This window comes from Aspergillus heteromorphus (assembly GCF_003184545.1).
Source record: "Aspergillus heteromorphus CBS 117.55 chromosome Unknown BO70scaffold_20, whole genome shotgun sequence".
Taxonomy (NCBI): Eukaryota; Fungi; Ascomycota; class Eurotiomycetes; order Eurotiales; family Aspergillaceae; genus Aspergillus; species Aspergillus heteromorphus.
The window spans coordinates 384,238-402,585 of NW_020290425.1; the positions used below are offsets into that span (position 1 = coordinate 384,238).

The window sequence follows — 18,348 nt, forward strand, 5'->3', positions numbered from 1 at the left end:
CTCCCCCTCCCCCACAAATTATGTCACCCGGGCAGGATAAACAAACAGCCAGAAACAAAAGCCACGCCATTACTACTTACATCGCCACTAGGAAAAAAGAGATAAATAACTCCAACAAAGAAAGAAAATTTTTATTCAAGACAAAATGAAATACTGAAAGACAAGACAGATACACAGACAGATACACAACGAGAAAGAAAAAAAAGCGCAGCAGGGTATGGTTGGTGGGGATGGTAGGAATGGTAAGGTAGGGATGGTGCCATCTACCGCGCCGTAACGGTGACAGTCTCGGTGAATTTCTCGGTCTCGGTCTCGGTCTTGGTGACAGTCTCAGTCTGGATCTCAGTCACGGTGATGAAACCGGATGGTGTAACGGGGACGATGCTGAGGATGCCACTTGTTTCGGAGGAGGAGGATGAATGTGAGGATGAGGATGCTGGGGTGGGAGTGGGGGTTGAGGTTGATTCGCTTTCGCCTTCTCCTTTGTTTCCTGTGGGGTCTGTTGTGGGTTGAGTGGGTTCTGTAGTAGTGGTTGTAGTGACGATGATGGTGGTGGGTGGTGAAGCTGATTCTGGGGTGGCGGTGGCGGTGTTGATGATGATGATTGTGGATGTTGATGCGGCTTTTAGAGGTAGTGTGGTTGTTGTGGTGGTGGGGGCTGGTTCGGGGGTGGGGATTGGGGTGTTTGTAATGACTAAATATACGGTCTGAAGGAGTGTTGATGTTGCAGAGAGGGTGGTTGTTTCTTCCGGCTCTGTCATGGTTGAGGTTGAGGTTGGAGCTGGGGTGGGGGTAGTGGTGGGATTCCCGCTTGTCGTGGAGGATATTGGCATTGTCTCTGTGGTGGAGGACGTTTCTGGGATGTGGGAGGTTCCAACGAGGGTTGTTGACCCTTCGGGCGTGATGAGGACAACGACAGGGTTTGGTGCCGAGGTGGACGTGGTCTCTACTGCCGGTGCCGATGGATGGACGGTTGCGATGACTGTCACACTAACGAAAGAGGTCGAGGTCGGGGTTAGGGTATCTTTCGTGATGGACTCAATCTGGCCTGCGGGTGCGGTGGTCGATTGGCCCTCTGTGGATGTGGTGGATGCGGATGTGGTGGATGTGGATGTGGAGACATCGCTGGATTTATCTGGAGTTGGTGTCGCGATGTTCACATTCGGGGACGGTGTCTTTGACGAACTAGAGAGCGAAGACGTAGACGATGAAGAGCTTGTGCTGGAATTGGGAAGTGGTATGGGGAATCCAGGAGCTATGTTAGAGGAGGACATCGTCATTTCAGAACTTTGTCGCGAGACAGACGCTGGGTGTGACGATGCAGGAGAGCTTGGACTGGCATTGGGGAGCGGGATGACAGATCCTGGGGTTGTGCGAGAGGAAGATATCGTCTCTGCGGGGTGTGAGGAAGGTATTCCTGAACTCTGCGGCGGGACAGAAGCCGGATGTGACGATGAAGAGCTTGAACTAGCATTAGGAAGTGGTATGGGGAATCCAGGCGCTATGCTAGAGGACATCGCCATTCCAGAACTCTGTCGCGAGGTAGAGACTGCCGATGATGATGGGGAGCTTGAACTAGCATTAGGGAGTGGTATCACGAATCCAGGGGTTATACTAGCGGAAGTTGACGTTTTTCTCGAAGTCTCCGGCGAAGCGGGGGCTCTGGGAGAGGACGACGGAGCAGGGCTCGTGCTAGCATTAGGAAGTGGTATGACAAATCCGGGGGTGATGCTAGAGCTAGGGGTGCTTGCAGAACCGAAGGAAGCTCTTGCAGAGCTTTCTGAAGTAGAGGTTTGGGATAGTGATAGAGAACTCGTGCTGGTATTGGGAAGGGGAATCACAAAGCCAGGAGTTATGCTAGAAGAAGTTGCAGTCTCTGGAGCTCGCGATGAAGAAGGTTCCGTAGGACTTCCGAGCAAAGCACCAGAAGAAGAGGCTGTTATTGCTGTAATATCTGGGACGTGTGAGGAAGTAATTCTTTCCTCGCCATCGGGAACGGCACTTGTGTTTTCTGGGACGGGCAGTGAAGTATTCGCCGAAGAAGTCCCAGATATGGCGCTGGTGGACGGGGACACAGCTTCAGAGGACGACTGGGATAGAGAGATGGATGGCTCAGCAGAGATAGACCGAGAAGTGGAGTGTGTTTGAACCACTGCGCTGGAACTGGTCGGCTGCTGCTGGGTTGTTGTGCCGGGGCTGGGCTCAGTCTTGGGGAGATTGGATGGTGTCACAGGAATGACCGTCAACACGTCGGCGTCATCCCCATCGTCTTCGGCAGATGTACTGGCAACACGCACGAGAGGGGTGGTAAACGAAGGAGAGGGAGCAAGTTGGGTCGACCCTTGGTCAGACCCCAGATCCCTGATCTTGGGAACAAAGTAAGCGATCGGACCAGCCGAGCAAGGAATGACTATAAAGTAGATCACGATGATCAGGTGTATGAAATACATCATGCGGTCCGATGCGAGACGAGTATGATAATGATCGATTCGAGGATAGCAGGTCAGCGGCTAAAGAGAGGGTGGGCTGATAAATAGCGGACGAATTGGATGGACATGGCTCGGAGGGTTTCAGGGCAGACAGTCATCCATTTTTTGCTTAGACGGTCCAGACAATGAGAGTAGAGGCTGAAAGAACGAAAATGACAACAAGGAATGATCGACAAGGCAAATGTTGTGTGGGAGAAGGCCTTTCTTTAAGAAAGCAGGGCTGCAGAACAGCATCGGCAGCCATCGCCTTGGTAGGTCATTGTTTGCAGCGGGAGGTGAAACACTCCAGCTAATGAATGGCCTGCCAATTCTCGAGGCCAGCCAGACTGGTGGGCCTGAAGAGTTGGATCGGTTGGCCGTCGAGCGTCGAGTTGGCGCGCGACAAAGAACAGCATGCGGGAGGTTGCAGCACCCGCCCGGATTGGCCTGGCCTCCGATCGATTGGCAATCCTGCTTTGTCGCACAGGATCATGAAGCATGGTGGATCAGGTGCTGGCCCATTGAGCTCTTCTATGGGCTTGCTCTGTTCATCAGGCACGCGCCTCACCCCGTGCTCGGCCACAGGCAGGATACTGGAGAATCGTCCCTGGCCAACCAGCCAAATATAGGCAGCTCTGCCTCACGTGCAGACTTTCACTTGCAGGGCTACTCAAAAATCACAAATCCAAAAAATTCAATTGAGATGATAGTGGTGGTGCGGTGCACCAATATGTGTCTTAAGCCCTAAGCCTTGTCCGCCTTGCCATCGGATCATGATAGACAATCATCAACGAGGAATGTTCAGCTGACCGCGACTGTAAAGGGCTCACTGGTTCCCTCAAAGGCCGTTATCTTTCCCGATAAACTTTTCCAATCGCCATAGTAGTGGAATCGATATTTCCCAGACTGAACCCTGTCGGGGTTTCCCGTGTTGTAATACTCATCCTCTATCTGCCACTGGAAGGTGACCTCACTATAGCCCAAAGCCGTGCTGGTCCTTTTCCAGTTGTAAAGAAGATTCCAATCACTGTCAGTGCGCACAACGTCCCATGCGTCTGTGGCTGAATTGTACTTCTCGACGGCCGCAAAGGTTGATTCGAGTCGCAGATTGTTACGGGGATTAGCGCCCACAAAAGTGACATTGACGACATCACCAGGTCCAAAAGTGGCACCCCCAGCGGATGTTACAACATCGCCAAATGCCTTTCCAATAGGTGACCCATCATACACAACCAGTGGGATAAAGCTCAGGGAATTGTCAGTGTTAATGGGGGGTGACGGGCCGGAAGACAACGACGGCAAACTGGCTGCTGGAGGCGAGTCTCCGAGATACGGCAAATACGTGAGGGTCAGGTTGATGTACGCCGCAAGGGTGTTAGGTCCGTACAGAGTCGAAGCACCTTCGTACCGCTGCACCCCATATTCCTCCTCCGTAGCCACGTAATGGGCATAGCTATTAGACGGGGCGCCCAAGACTACGAGGGGCTCTGCAACCGAAAGAGCGCTCTTTGCTGATGCCGCGATGGCTTCTTTCCAGCGCCGCCCGGACATCGTTGTGGCCTCGCTGGTAGAGATAACGAGGAATAGCTGACCCACTCGCAGGACCTGAATGTCCACAATATTTGGTGCCCAGGCGTACGGCATTCTGATTGGTCCGACGTCAAGGAGGATCTCCTTCGGCGCTTGACATGCCTGCTGCGCTTTTGATGGCGGGTGGACGAATGCGCGAGCAACGTACCATAAAGGGTTGGACTCGGCTGATCCAGTGCCATTTTGAGTGAAGTCAAACATGCCTGGTCCGTCGGTGGTGCCAGCGGCGAATGAGAACCCCAGTGCTGCAGAACATGTCTTCAAGATGCTACCGTTGAACGGCGAGGGAAACGTGTAGTTGGAGAGATCTTGGTAAACGTGAAAAGAACGGACGTCGGAGCCGGAAAGAATATGGATGGGGTTGGAATCCAGCCGACCATACAGGTCTTTGGCAGCTGCATACTGCCGCCGTCCAATCTCGAACCCGCTTTTTGCCCCGTTGTCGTTCTCGCGAAAATAGGGCCCACGGCCGCGACAGTCTTGTGTTTTGCCGCCACACGTGCTGTCTGAGTATCGGCATTGCTGCCCAGAGCCATCTTCACACCAAGCTCCCAGAACATTCGGGCTGGTATCGCCAACACTGGACTGCGAGAAGCCTGCGACAAACCCATCCGCAAACCTTTTGTCATTTCTGACACTCCTCTCAAAAAGCCACGCAGCGACCCCCTTGTTGTCTCCGGTAATCAAGGTATTGTTGTTATACAATGATGTGCCGTGGACCGGGAAGAAGGTCAGCACGGCAGTGGTCTTGTTGTCAGATTGCCGGTCGAACCTCAGAAGCGTCAACGCCTTATCCACGTTGGCCGAGTACCGCGTCTTCTCTTCGGCGGGGTTGGCGTCGTAAGCGTAAGGACTTCTGTTGACATTGGCATCTTCTAGATCTATGGAGCCAAAACTCAGACGTCCCGGCGCCAGACTCTCGTGGGCTCGTTTGATGGATAGAATAACACCATCGACAAGCGCCTGGTAGCTTTCTTTATCGAATCCCTTGGTAGGAATCTGGGGAAGGAGATAGTTCATCCACGCGCCTGGCCCTGAATGGGAGTGCGTCCCTGTCAGGGCCAAGTTGCGTTCGGTATACTGTGCATAGTCACTGCCAAGGCCGGCAAGACCCTGGAGGACGCCATGTCGCACAGCGGTGTCCCCCGACAGTGCATCCAAAACGATGTATATAAAGGTGTCGTTTGGGCTCTTAGCATTGGCAACGATAAAAGCACGAGAATAAATTCTCTGCCGAAGACCAGTTCCAACTTGATCTAAGCTAGCATAGCCATTAAGCCCTACCTCCACAACGGGTCTGGCAGAGGCATTAGCAACATCGGGGTGGCCTCGGGAGTCAGAGAAAATACCCCGTTATATCCGCCTTCCCCGCCCCTAGCATAAAAATGCCATCATCCGCCGCGGACGCGGCCGTGCTGTGCTCCCACTGGGGCCGTACTCCGACGATGAACGGCTGGTCCTGGGTCCTGATCAACGAGAACAGTTGCAGCAACACCAGTACCGTCGCTAAGCTGCCGATAAGCACCGCCCCGAGCCTAATAGTAGCCATGCTCGCGAGGTGTATGATAAAGTTCAGAAGAAGTAAAGCACCAGAGAGCTTTAGATTTGGCCACGGAGAGGCGAGATTCTTATTCCTGCAAGCAGCAACCAACCGAGGCGAGAGCTATCACAAGGCATGACCGGCTAATTTGGAGGAGCGGTGCAGGTGATGACACTGCAGGGTCCTCTGCAACCTCAGCCAACGGATGCTGGAAGAGACGCCACTGGCGTGAAGGTCAATGGAAGGAAGGCAAGCTGTAGGTAGCAGAAGGCGCCTGGCTTGTTTCGGTCGTCGCCCACCACTGGGCTCGACGAAGCATGTCCGTTTCGCGTGGAGAGAAGACAGCGAAGCTCCGAGTGCAGCTGTCCCGGCGAAGATGCCCGGGGGGTCGTTGAGTCATCATTGTTGTTGTGCTGGGGTTGGACCTTGGACAGGGCATTCCATAGGGCGGGGAACTGGCCAGTAATAGCCTGGTAAGCTGGTACAAGTGATCACAGGGAAAAGAGTCGATCGCGCAGGCCAATTCCTTGTCAAATCGCCCAGGCTGGGTCGCCGTGGGTGCTAGACCATGAGGCCCGCACTGCCTAAAGAACCGGAGGAAGACAGTTCGGGGGAAGTGCAGATGAAGTGCAGATGAAGTGCAGACGAAGAGCACGACGCGATGCACTCGCCGACTCCATACTCGCCCGGCTCGAAAGGGGAAGGCGCCGTCTTCCGGGTCACGGGAGGCAGAATCCTGCTTAGTCAGCTATATAGACTCACCGCCCTGGCGTGCTGGGGAGCAAAAGCTGCGGCGCGACTTTGATAGCAGGAGATGCTGCTGGCACTCTCCGCTGTTATAGGTTTCATCTATCAATTGTCCCATCGCCTTCAGACGCCCTTTCTGCGCTCCTGTCAAGATGCCTCTTATCAACGAGTCCCATGATTCCCTCCCCTGTAAGTGGCCTGACCGTTCGTGGTCCATCCCCTGCTAACGCGTGAAATCCCTCCAGACATCGAGCCGGAGCCTTCCAGCCAGGCACGCGCAGCTGCGGAGAAGCTGATCATCGCGGAGCTTTCTTCCGACTATCAGACTACAATCCATCCTTTGATCCCTGCCTCGGTTGAGCCGCGGTTCTCTCCACTCATCCAGCAAGAGATCGACCGCAAGGCCGCTGGGCTGCCCTGGACCAGCGGCATCGACCTGGCCCGCTATGAGGCCCCCGAGCCACCTGCCAGAGCCGCGGACGGAACCCCTGACGTGGACGAGTGGCGGCGCGTGCTCCAAAAGGCCTACACGGCCAGCTCTCACCTGTCCATGAGGCACGAAAACTTGGCGCTGCTGGAGGAGAACGGCAAGAATGCGTGGCTCATTGGCAACTCCCAGCTGGAGGAAATCCTACGGGGGCTGGAGAAGGAACTGGCTGAAACGAAGGAGGCAGCAGAGTCGGTCAACAAGGAGAGGAAGCTTGCCCAGGAAGCGAACAAAGGAGAGATTGCGGGGCTGGAAGAGACCTGGAGACGGGGAGTCGGTGCAATCCTCGACGTCGAATTGGCTGCGGAGGGCCTGCGGATGCAAATTCTGGAGCAGCGGCGTCATCTAGCGCAGCAGCACGCGCAGTAATGGCTCTTCCCCAACCACCAGATTGCTTGAAATGGACACTGTTCTGGCTACTGGGATACGAAGAGGTTCGGACTCGGTCCGGTGAGATGAGGGCCACTGGGAAGTCCTGGTAGAGGATGGTCTGACAGGTGGGGGGATTTGCCCTGTTCTGGGGCCGCGAAAGCGCCCTCTGCGACAGCCATTGGACACGACTCGCGATCGGATGCGACGGGGAGGAAGCTGCATACGTCCCGCGGTAGAGTAGCGGGAGGTCGAATTCCAGATCCCCGGGGTGTTCATTGGCGTGCGGACTGGACGGTGGCGACGCCCGGCAAGCGGGGAAAGCTCAGGTCTCGACGTCCCCGCACCACCTCAAAGCTCCAGATGCCCGGAACATCATCCTTCCAGCCACAGCTCCGTCGGCGATGAATCGACTCCGCATAAAGAAGCAATTATTGACGGGGGATGTCTGTCTGCGCTAGACAGCAGTCTCTCCGTCCACTGCTACGCGGAGACTCCACATTGGCGATCTTTCCGGCCTGCATGCTCCCAGATGACTACGTACGCCGCAGCACCCAGGGTGAGACAGCTTGCCTTCGATTCTTTGTCGGAAATTGAGCTTCCGAGCGAACTCCCCGACGGACTGTGTTGGATTTGCTGTGGGCGCCCGTCTCGAGTCCGTTGATGGTCCACCGCGGCAGGCAACAATGCACCCCTGCACATCCTTCATGTACTTAGATTAATCAACCTCTGATATCCCTCTATCTATACAACATTCTGCATACGGTATGCACCACCCCCTCTTGCCGTGCGGGGGTTTCGGGCGAAGCTTTGTACTTTTGTGCGCCAGCACCCAAGGATAAGACGGATTCCGTGTACCAGATCCTCACCCCCCCCCCCCCCCCCCGTGCTTCTTCGTATCTGTATGTCCCAATGGACCAATGCCCGGTCCAGCACTCCCCTTGGCCCAGACGTGTATGCGAAGGCGTGTGCTGGACGGGGCGGGGATGCGATTTCTCGCCCATCGGATTGGCCTTGAGCTGTTGAGAGGAGACGCCCAGGGACTCCAGCCCTGCGGGGTTGGGATCTATAAAGTGGTCCTCACGGCTGCAGCACTGACAAGAATTCCTGTTATTTTGGCATTGCATTGTTCTTTATATCCATACTATACTATTCACGGTGGACTGAATCTCCCAACATGACCATCCCAGATGAAGTCGACATCATTGTCTGCGGTGGTGGCAGCACCGGCTGTGTCATCGCCGGTCGTCTTGCCAATCTGGATCGTAACCTCCAGGTTCTGTTGATTGAGGCTGGTGAGGACAACCTGAACAACCCATGGTAGGTCGTTGTTGATCCTTACTGCGTACTGTCCAAGAGATCCACACCTAACCTGTCCCAGGGTCTACCGTCCGGGCATCTATCCCCGGAACATGAAGCTCGATTCGAAGACTGCTTCGTTCTACTATTCCCGCCCCTCAGAATGGCTGGATGGACGTCGAGCTGTCGTGCCCTGCGCCCATATCCTTGGAGGAGGTAGCTCAATCAACTTCATGGTCAGTATCCTTACCGTAACATAGCTCGCATGAACTAATCGTAGCAATAGATGTACACCCGAGCCTCTGCTTCTGATTACGATGACTTCCAGGCCAAGGGCTGGACGACTGACGAGCTGCTCCCTCTGATGAAGAAGCATGAGACGTACCAGCGAGCCTGCAACAACCGGGATGTCCATGGCTTCGAAGGGCCCATCAAGGTCTCGTTTGGGAACCACACGTATCCCATCATGCAGGACTTCCTTCGTGCTGCGGAGTCGCAGGACATTCCCATCACCGACGACCTGCAGGACCTGAAGACGGGGTGAGCTATTATCACAATGCTTATGGTATCATTTGCCACTGACACATCTGCAGCCACGGCGCCGAGCACTGGTTGAAATGGATCAACCGTGACACCGGTCTGTCACATCTCCATCTGCAAAGTCATCTGAAACTCCACTGACCACATCCTAGGCCGCCGAAGTGACTCTGCCCATGCGTACGTCCACAGCACGCGGGCCAAGTACTCCAACCTTCATCTCAAGTGCAACACCAAGATCGACAAAGTGATCATCGAGAACGGCCGGGCCGTCGGGGTCGCAACGGTGCCAACCAAGCCCTTGGATGGCCGTGATCCCCCACGCCGGATCTTCCGGGCTCGCAAGCAGATCATCGTCAGCGGCGGCACTCTCAGCTCGCCCCTGATCCTGCAACGATCGGGCGTTGGCGACCCCGAGAAGCTCCGTCGGGCTGGTGTGCAGCCTTTGGTGAACCTGCCCGGCGTGGGCCGGAACTTCCAGGACCACTACCTGACCTTCTCGGTCTACCGCGCCAAACCCGACGTCGACTCGTTCGATGACTTCGTCCGCGGCGACCCTGAAGTGCAGAAGAAGGTCTTCGACGAGTGGAACATCAAGGGCACCGGCCCTCTGGCGACGAATGGCATCGATGCCGGGGTGAAGATCCGGCCGACGTCTGAGGAACTCGAGGAGATGAAGACCTGGCCCACCAATGACTTCTACCAGGGCTGGGAGAGTTACTTCAAGAACAAGCCTGACAAGCCGGTGATGCACTACTCCGTCATTGCCGGGTAAGCATATCATTCCTTCTCTTCCTTCCTTCCTTTCTCCCTCCCTTCCTGTCTCACTGCCGCTCCCATGCTAACCGACCCCCAGCTGGTTCGGCGACCACATGCTGATGCCCCCGGGCAAGTTCTTCACCATGTTCCACTTCCTCGTAAGGCCCCTGCCCCTTCCTTCTGCCCCTGCCATCCCCCTATGTCCTCTACTCACCATCACCACCAGGAATACCCCTTCTCCCGCGGCTCCACGCACATCCAGTCCGCGGACCCGTACGAAACGCCCGACTTCGACGCGGGCTTCATGAACGACAAGCGCGACATGGCGCCCATGGTGTGGGGGTACATCAAGTCGCGGGAGACGGCGCGGCGCATGAATGCGTACGCGGGCGAGGTGACGGGAATGCACCCGCACTTTACGTACGACTCGCCCGTCCGCGCCTTCGATCTCGACCTGCCCACCACCAAAGCCTACGCCGGTCCAAACCATCTCTCCGCTGGGATTCAACACGGTATGTCTTCTTTTCAGCTCTCTTCTTTATCAACTCAAAAAAAAAAAAAAAAAAAAAAAAAAAAAAAAAAAAAAAAAAAAAAAATAGCAAACATCCACTAATGAAAACAGGCTCCTGGTCCTCCCCCCTCCAACCCGGTGCCTCTCCAGCCTCTACTGCCCTCAACTCCAACCAGCAGGAAATCCGCGAGTCGCTGAAGTACAGTAAGGCCGATATCGAACATATCGAGAAATGGGGTGAGTAGATATCCTCCTCCTCCTTTACTCTCTTTCTCCCTCAAACCACCCCTACTACAAACACCACTAACACTCATCCAGTCCAACGCCACGTCGAAACAACCTGGCACTCCCTCGGAACATGCAGCATGGCGCCCCGAAACGGCAACTCCATCGCACCGCTGGGCGGCGTGGTCGACGAGCGTCTTAACGTCCACGGCGTCGAGGGGCTGAAAGTTGCGGATCTGTCGATTTGTCCGGATAATGTGGGGTGTAATACTTATAGTGTATGTTCCTCCCCTTTCTCTCTCTCTCTCTCTCTCTTTCTTTTTCTTCTACTCTTCTACCCTTCCCGTCTCTTTCCCAGAAATGTATCTCGTTGGTATATATCACATGCTAACGTGTTGATGTGTGGGATGGGAATAGACCGCGCTCCTCATCGGCGAGAAATGTGCTGTCCTGACGGCCGAGGATCTGGGGTATTCGGGCAAGGCGCTGGATATGAAGGTTCCCGAGTATCATGCGCCTGGGGAGGTGACGTGGCTTTCCAGGCTGTGAATATGACACGGTATGATACAACATAACATCACATAAGATAAGGGAGGTAGGGAAGGTAGATAGGGGGGAGATTGACATGTCGGTATGTGTGGTGGGTGGGTATATTGGTGCAAATAGCTTAGGTAGTAGGTAGTAGGTAGTGGTATTAGTATGATACATGAATTGAATGATTACAAGCTATCTAGCTACTACCTAAGGTAGTACAGTACTATGTACTCTCAGTTACTAGACTTTACTGAGGTATGATTACATACATGCTATTTACGGACGGTGAATGAGTAGCTGTATGTATAATACAACCACCTAAACCTTCCTCGGCGGCACTACCACATCCACATCCACATCCACGCCGCACTTAGTCTCCACCGACAACCCCACGAGCTTCTTCTCGGCAATCACAGCAGCGGCGGACTTCCTATCCGCATGCCTGCGATTCCAATCCCCCAGCTCCTTACACAGGCCATACAACGTCGAAATCGGCGGGTTATAGCCCAAACCCCCCTCCTCCGGCGCGCGTCTCGCCCTACCATCATCGACAACCACATGAACCGTCGAGATGGCAAAGAGCGCGGGCTGCATCTGCGCGAGATCGCCCGACACCGGCGGAAGTAGCCAGGGGAGGTAGATGCGCTGGAGCAGAGCGTACCATTCAACCAGGTAGGAAAGAAGCAAGAAGGGGATAGCAGGAACGGGGGGGAACGCGACGGGGGTTTTGGACAACGTGCAGAGGAGGAGATAGAAGTCCGCGAATGAGATGGCGGGGTTGGGGTCGGTGACGACGAAAGCCTGGCCGCCGCAGTTGGGGCGCGAGGTCGGGTTGGCGGCGTGTTCGAGGAGACGTTGCTCGTAGAGCAGATGGGCGAGGGAGACGTTTTCGGCGTTGACGAAGTTCTGGATGATCGGGTAGAGCCAGCTGGGGTTTCCGCCGGCGCGGAGGTAGGTGCCGGTGATGGTGGCACTGGCGTCGTCGCCGATGCCGTAGATGCCGTTGGCGGGGCGGATGCAGCCGGTGCGGAAGTTGGAGGAGGGATCGTCGGCGGCGCGGACGATGCGCTCGGCCTCGGCTTTGGTGACGGGGTAGTTGCCGAAGAAGTCCTCGTGTTTGGTTGGGAGGGAGGTCGAGTCGTTGATGACTTGGACCATATGTTTGGGGGTGCGGGTCCAGGGGAAGAGCCAGAAGGAGGGGCTGCGCAGACAGACGGACCCGGAGGACGTCGAGATGAAGCAGCTGGCGCCGGATTGCTTCGCCGCGTTAAGGACGTGGACGGTCCCGGTGACGTTGACGTTGCGGCAGAGGGAGAGGAAGGCTGGGTGGCGCTCCGAGGGCCGGATCACGGCGGCGTTGTGGATCACGGTCAGGGGGAGAGAGGCGGTCTCTTGGGCCCATGGCTGGGAGAAGGCGTTCAGCACGGCGTCCTCGTCGGTGATGTTGGTTTGGACGAAAGTCACCCCCTGGTCGAGGAGCTCGCGGCGCGGGGGTTGCAGGTCTAGGATGCGGACTGCGGAGGGGGTTTCGCCGCGAAGAAGTAGATGGGTCACGACCCAGTTGCCCACAAGGCCTGGATGTTTGTTAGCTTGGTGGTTGGGATGGATGGGAAGCAAGCAAGCAAGCAAGCAAGCAACGGCTTGGATTGCTGCTTCACTGCAACGTACCTGACCCGCCAACCACAATATACCGCCGGTTCTGCCTGGGCGGGAGGCTTTTCTGCACGTCGACGGGGTTTTGGATGGAGTCCTCGAAGGCCGCCTTGATTTCATCCACCGTCCAACGACGAGGGCTCAACCGGCGCGCTTCCTCGGGGACTTCAGACATGCCACGATTGACATGGTAGAGGTAAAGGATGGCCAATCCGGAGATGGCGAGGATTGTCGGAATCATTGGGGGGCGGCACGTTGGACAGGTCCCATTGAGCAGCGCAGTTTGCTGATTGATGAAGAGATTGAAAGACTGACGGTGAGAATGAAGTGGGTGACACTGCGTCGCGTGTGCAAGGCACCCATAGCATCCAGGATGGAGCCATGGACTCAGGCGGCCCCCCTAAGCGAACGGGATCCAAATTTAGACGGTTCGGTTAGAGAAACAGGCACGGCCGTTTATCCACATGTCTTGTCTGACGGTCCGAGAGCCTGGTCCACCGTTGAACGATGGAGATGAGTGGTCCTCCGTATTGGGGGTATTCGAAATCCGAATACGACTCATCCATACAGTACAGTAAGTATACTTAGTAGTGCGGACCTGCTGGATGTTGATCCCGCATAGATTGAGGCATGCATCCCACTATCAGCCCGGGTGCATGACGTGCCTCCTCACGTGCTGGCAGCAGATCGAATGGGGGTTATATGAGAAACCCAGTCATCGATATCAGAAAAAAAAAGAAAGACTTGGCCACTCGTCCACAACCTTTGATGCTACCGCGGACTCGCAGCATGGTGGTGGTTCCTGGTGACTCGACCCGATAGAGCCGGACATAGTTATAAGACTCCGTACACTCCGTACAAAGCAGAGCTAAGATGGAGACAGCCGCTGGCTGCCTAATAATGCCATAATGCCATAATGCCTTAATGCCTTAATGCCTTAATGCCTTAATGCCTTAATGCCTTAATGCCTTTTGTGTCCTCACCGCCCGCGGGAGTCCTTCCGCATGGTCTGCCTGGCTTGCCGTCCAGGCACCCAGGCAAGCATCGCATGCTGTCCGCCGCAAGGGGCGATGCGGGCATTGCAGCATTGCGGCATTGCAGCATATTGACGGCGGGACCCATGGCTTCCTTGCGACAAAAACCCTTCCTTGCCCACGAAGTACTAAGAATATATCTAGGTAGTGGCCTGAGCGCCAGGTCAATAATGAGTCCAACGTTCGATCGGCAAACCGGCACGAGCGGCACTCGGAACCGAGCCATTCCTGATGATTGATAGTTTGATAGCTATTTCTCTAGCTATCTCTCTAGATGATAGATGACTGATAGATGGCTGATAACCCTGTTTGCGTCCTCAATCTTATCTTCCATCCTCACCGGCCGATATTCTTCGTGTGCTGGTTCCCCTCCCTTGAATCAGACTCTGGAGTAAGAAGCGACCCCCCCCGGGGTAGACCTCAAGGCTCATGCAACCGAACTGGCGGTCCTTGGAACGCCCCATGCAGATCCTCCTGCACCAGCTGAGGCGCGGACTGGGAAGCCGCAGCGGCATTTTGGGAGTGCCCATCCCTGAAAATACTGCATACTGCACACCGTTCCTGAGTGCGTTCCCCAATTTCATGTCTGGTCGTCAATGGAAGCTCCCATTGGCATCCACTTCCCGGGCACTCATGGTACCGGTAGGGCTGTTCTGTGTGCGGACCACCACCCATGGAACCCCCGTCAATCTCAGATTAGGGCTATCCAGATCCCCCCAGGGGCAATGCTGGACCGGCAACAGGACTCGGCGATTCCTCCGTTCGACTGTCCGACAGTTCGATGCCCGGCGATGCAGGGTTCGCACATCAGCGGTGGACGTGTCGACTGCATCCCAGCACTAGCAATCATGGACAATTGCATTCTCGTCTTGGCAATGCGCGGCAAGGCCCCGTAGTAGTTAGTTAGTTAGTTAGATAGCCTATAGTGCTTAGTTACTAACTATATTATACCATTCCCGTTGCAGGGCACTAACTAATTGGCAGGCTTATCAGGGCGCGCATCCCGACAGCCCTCATCCGGTCCCCACCCCCGAGGGGGACTTGCTCTGTTACTCACCAATCTGCCTCCCATTATTAACGGCCCCTCTCAGAAGTAGAACATTCCATGGCCCCGAATTCTTATATCGGGCGACCCATGGTCACTCGTCGGCGCGTTGCCCCTCGACCCGTTTTTTTCCCCTCCCCACCGGACGCTTGGGCTGCGGTTCCTGTTGCCGCATCCCATCTGGAATCCTAGATACTTAGATATATCCCAAGGAACCCACCCCTCCCCCGTCCCAGCGATCGTTCGTCCGTCAAAGTCGGTCTCGACTACGATTAGTGCTGTCCCATAGCCTTGTCCCGCCGGCGACGCAAGGCTACAACCGCAGAATTGAAGATTTTGTTTCGTTCTTGGCCTTATGACTCCCATGTTCCGCCTCCGTTGCTGCATCCGTATAGAAGGCGAAGCTTGAACTCGATCAAACCCGCTGGATATACACCAGCTGAACAGACCGGCTCCCAGTTCACTACTCCTCTCTTATTCCAGCCACAGAAGCCATGGACTCCCGTCAGCATCCCAATCCTAAGGAGGAATCCCTCGCGGCGTACGCCCAATCCTACGCCGATTCCGGCTCATCGGAAGACACCATCGACCAGGCGGCTGCTCTAGCCCACATCACGACGCGAGCCTCTCGTCACTCCGTGCCCTCCTTGACCAGGAGAGTCACGTCGATAGGCACGACGGAGGGGTCGGACCCGAACTTTGAAGTCGACTGGGACGATGAGCTCGACAAGGAAAACCCGAAGAACTGGTCGATCGCCTACAAGTCCATGGGGATCGCCATCCTCTCCTACAACACACTGCTCATGTCAGTATCTCTCATCTCCCCGTCGCGATCAGGCGCCGCGAGGCAGCGCAGCGTTACTGACCCCGTCCAGCGTGCTGTATTCCACCTCATACACCTCGGGAGAATCGCAGATCGCCGCTGAATTCGGGGCCTCGTCGACCGTCGTCACCCTCGGACTGACCATGTACCTGATCGGCCTCGCCATTGGATCCATGTTCATGGCGCCGTTGAGCGAGCTGTACGGGCGAAAGCCGGTTTCCGTGCTCTGTCTGCTCATCTTCACCGTGCTGATCATTCCCTGCGCGCTCAGCAAGAGTCTGACCACATTGGTTGTCGTCCGATTCATCGCCGCCCTGTTTGGAAGCGTCATGATCTCCACCGCCCCCGGAATGGTGGCGGATATCGTCCTGGACGACCAGCGCGCACTAGCCATGTCGTTCTGGAGTCTGGGCCCTATAAACGGGCCAGGTAGGCATCAACAGTCCCCGGCACAGGTATGCCGTTTTAGCTAAGTCTTCGCAGTCATCGGTCCCATCATCGGAGGCTTCGTGACGCAGTATCTCGGCTGGCGCTGGATGGACTGGATCGCCCTGATCCTTTCGGGCATCGCCTTGATCCTCTCGTGCGTCCTGAAGGAGACATACGGGCCCATCATTCTGCAGAACAAGGCCGCCCGAATGCGCAAAGAAACGGGCGATCCACGCTGGTGGTGTCGCTACGATCAGCGAGCCAGTTTGAACGAGCTGCTCAAAACCAATCTCGGCCGGCCCTTCGTCATGGCCGTCACTGAGCCGATCTGGTGAGCCTTGCCCATCCCCATCCCCATCACTTCTAACCCCGCCCAGCATATTCTGGAACGTCTACATCGGCCTCGTCTACGGCATCCTCTACCTCTGCTTCACAGCCTACCCGATCGTCTTCCGCGACATCCGTGGCTGGTCACTGGGGATCTCCGGCCTGGCCTTCCTGGGCATCGGCACCGGGTGCGTGATCACCATCTCCAGCGAGCCACTCATCCGGCGATTCATCAACCTTCACACCCCCGACCCCGCAACCGGCAAACCCCCGCCAGAAGCGATGGTCGCATTCGTATGCATCTGCGCGTTCCTCATCCCGGCGGGCGAGCTCTGGTTCGCATGGACCTGCTCGCCCGCCTCGATCCCCTGGATCGTGCCCATCCTGGCAGGCGTGTGCTTCGGCGCCGGCAACACGGGCGTCTTCATCTACGCGACCAACTACCTCGCCCACAGCTACGGCGTGTACGCCGCGTCCGCGCTGGCCGGCAATTCCGTGGTGCGGAGCATCCTCGGTGGCGTGTTGCCTCTCGTCGGCACGTACATGTATGCGGGCATAGGGCCGAATTGGTCCGGGACGCTGCTGGGGTTGCTGGAGGTGGCGATTATTCCGATTCCGTTCGTGTTCTATAAATATGGCTATCGGATCAGGGAGAGGAGTGTGCTTATTCGGCGGATGCAGGAGGATAAGAAGAGGTTGGATGGGAAGAGGACGCAGACCCGGGGACGGGTGGAAGACGTGGAGGTGTTGGGGGAGAAGGCTGTGTGAGTGACTGACGGCTGGATGGATGGATGGATGAATTGTTGTTGTTGTTGTTGTTGTTGGGTATATATTCAAAACGTATAGTGTATATGTGTGTGGTACATATCTTGAGTCATAGCATAGGTATATAAAAGTCGGTTAGAAACCCCCTGCACGGTTGGATTTTGGTTGATTGATAGATAGATAGATAGATAAACCTTTTCTTTCTCATGGATATACATAAAATCATAACTCGATACTGTAGCGACTGGCGAGTACGAATAATATCTGACATGGGGTATAATACAGCAGCATAGCGTATACACACATAGAATAGAACAACCATTCATCCCTCCCAAAAGCCCCACAACGCAAGAAAAAGAAAGAAAAAAAGATCAATAAATCATAAAAATATCAATCCACCCTGCGTACCCTCCTCTCCACCTCCAACGAATCCTGCAGAATGCGCTCATACTCACCCAACGACACCGCGCCTGCCGCAAAAAGCATCACCGCCTCAACATATACCGACGAAGCCGTCTCTCTCTTCTCAGCGATGCTCCTCCTCCTCCTCCTCCTCACATACCCAAGCACATTCACCCACGCGCCGACGCGCAGTTCCTCCGACGTGACCGTCTCCAGGATGGCATTGATGTCCACCGACACGGAGGGCGGCTCTTGGGACGCTTTCCGGGGCGGGTAGTTGTGTTCCAGGACTAGATGGCCCGTACGGACGTGGTAGGTTTGGACACTGGTTGGATGGTTAGTTTTACGTGTGGATGGGAAGGTATGTAGGTGGTTTGTTTGAGGTCAAAGTGACAGTCTACTATATCATACATGGACGGTGATTAAATACCGCCGGGGATTTAATAGGCAGTAAGTAGGCATCCACGCACCAGCCGAGAAACCGGACTTTTGAGTCAGCAGGGAGAGTAGGCAGGTCGGCGAGAAAGGCCCGCGTGGAGGGGAGAGGGCCGTTCATCTTGCATGCCGAGAGTCGGTCATTGGTCCCGAGTCATCTGAAATATCTTGTGGATGAGGAGGAGGAAGATCAATAATGAAGATGGTAAGTAATACGGTGGAATACCGCCCAATACCGCCGGGACGACAGACACGTGACCGTCTGCCTCCGATCGGCTTAGCGCGTATGTCATAGGGCCAACGAGGGGAATCTCATCATCCATCCATCCATCTTGTCCGTCTCTCTCTCTCTCTCTCTCGGTCTCGTTT

The 18,348-nt window shown here is 55.5% G+C and overlaps 7 protein-coding genes across 7 annotated transcripts; 3 read left to right on the top strand and 4 right to left on the bottom strand.

The window, feature by feature from the left end:
* Positions 1–12: 12 nt before the first annotated feature.
* Positions 13–2,718, bottom strand: BO70DRAFT_363864 (uncharacterized protein). The gene has a single exon (XM_025543671.1). The coding sequence runs from the start codon at positions 2,451–2,453 to the stop codon at positions 264–266; it is 2,190 nt and encodes a 729-aa protein (XP_025397640.1). The 5' UTR covers positions 2,454–2,718; the 3' UTR covers positions 13–263.
* Positions 2,719–3,185: 467 nt separating this feature from the next.
* Positions 3,186–5,607, bottom strand: BO70DRAFT_340175 (neutral/alkaline ceramidase; the record flags this gene model as incomplete). The annotated part of the gene is made up of 2 exons (XM_025541276.1): positions 3,186–5,355; positions 5,408–5,607. 2 exons carry the CDS (start codon positions 5,605–5,607, stop codon positions 3,270–3,272), a joined length of 2,286 nt encoding a protein of 761 aa, XP_025397641.1. The 3' UTR covers positions 3,186–3,269.
* Positions 5,608–6,497: 890 nt separating this feature from the next.
* On the top strand, positions 6,498–7,201 carry BO70DRAFT_398146 (pre-mRNA-splicing factor SPF27 family protein; the record flags this gene model as incomplete). The annotated part of the gene is made up of 2 exons (XM_025546762.1): positions 6,498–6,534; positions 6,591–7,201. The coding sequence occupies 2 exons, from the start codon at positions 6,498–6,500 to the stop codon at positions 7,199–7,201; spliced, it is 648 nt and encodes a 215-aa protein (XP_025397642.1).
* Positions 7,202–8,378: 1,177 nt separating this feature from the next.
* Positions 8,379–11,210, top strand: BO70DRAFT_318495 (GMC family oxidoreductase; the record flags this gene model as incomplete). Its single annotated transcript, XM_025540416.1, has 10 exons — positions 8,379–8,521; positions 8,583–8,736; positions 8,787–9,040; positions 9,094–9,137; positions 9,193–9,808; positions 9,894–9,954; positions 10,023–10,308; positions 10,419–10,544; positions 10,626–10,810; positions 10,950–11,210. 10 exons carry the CDS (start codon positions 8,379–8,381, stop codon positions 11,079–11,081), a joined length of 2,001 nt encoding a protein of 666 aa, XP_025397643.1. The 3' UTR covers positions 11,082–11,210.
* A 174-nt stretch (positions 11,211–11,384) lies between these two features.
* On the bottom strand, positions 11,385–12,960 carry BO70DRAFT_372553 (putative 3-beta hydroxysteroid dehydrogenase/isomerase family protein; the record flags this gene model as incomplete). The annotated part of the gene is made up of 2 exons (XM_025544857.1): positions 11,385–12,640; positions 12,735–12,960. The coding sequence occupies 2 exons, from the start codon at positions 12,958–12,960 to the stop codon at positions 11,385–11,387; spliced, it is 1,482 nt and encodes a 493-aa protein (XP_025397644.1).
* A 1,904-nt stretch (positions 12,961–14,864) lies between these two features.
* Positions 14,865–17,288, top strand: BO70DRAFT_340188 (MFS transporter). Its single transcript, XM_025541277.1, has 4 exons — positions 14,865–15,603; positions 15,674–16,050; positions 16,105–16,381; positions 16,428–17,288. The coding sequence occupies exons 1-4, from the start codon at positions 15,293–15,295 to the stop codon at positions 17,143–17,145; spliced, it is 1,683 nt and encodes a 560-aa protein (XP_025397645.1). The 5' UTR covers positions 14,865–15,292; the 3' UTR covers positions 17,146–17,288.
* Positions 17,289–17,408: 120 nt separating this feature from the next.
* Positions 17,409–18,156, bottom strand: BO70DRAFT_318502 (nuclear telomere cap complex subunit Ten1). Its single transcript, XM_025540417.1, has 2 exons — positions 18,015–18,156; positions 17,409–17,869 (listed from the first exon to the last, which is right to left on the bottom strand). The coding sequence occupies exons 1-2, from the start codon at positions 18,098–18,100 to the stop codon at positions 17,533–17,535; spliced, it is 423 nt and encodes a 140-aa protein (XP_025397646.1). The 5' UTR covers positions 18,101–18,156; the 3' UTR covers positions 17,409–17,532.
* Between the last annotated feature and the right edge of the window lie 192 nt (positions 18,157–18,348).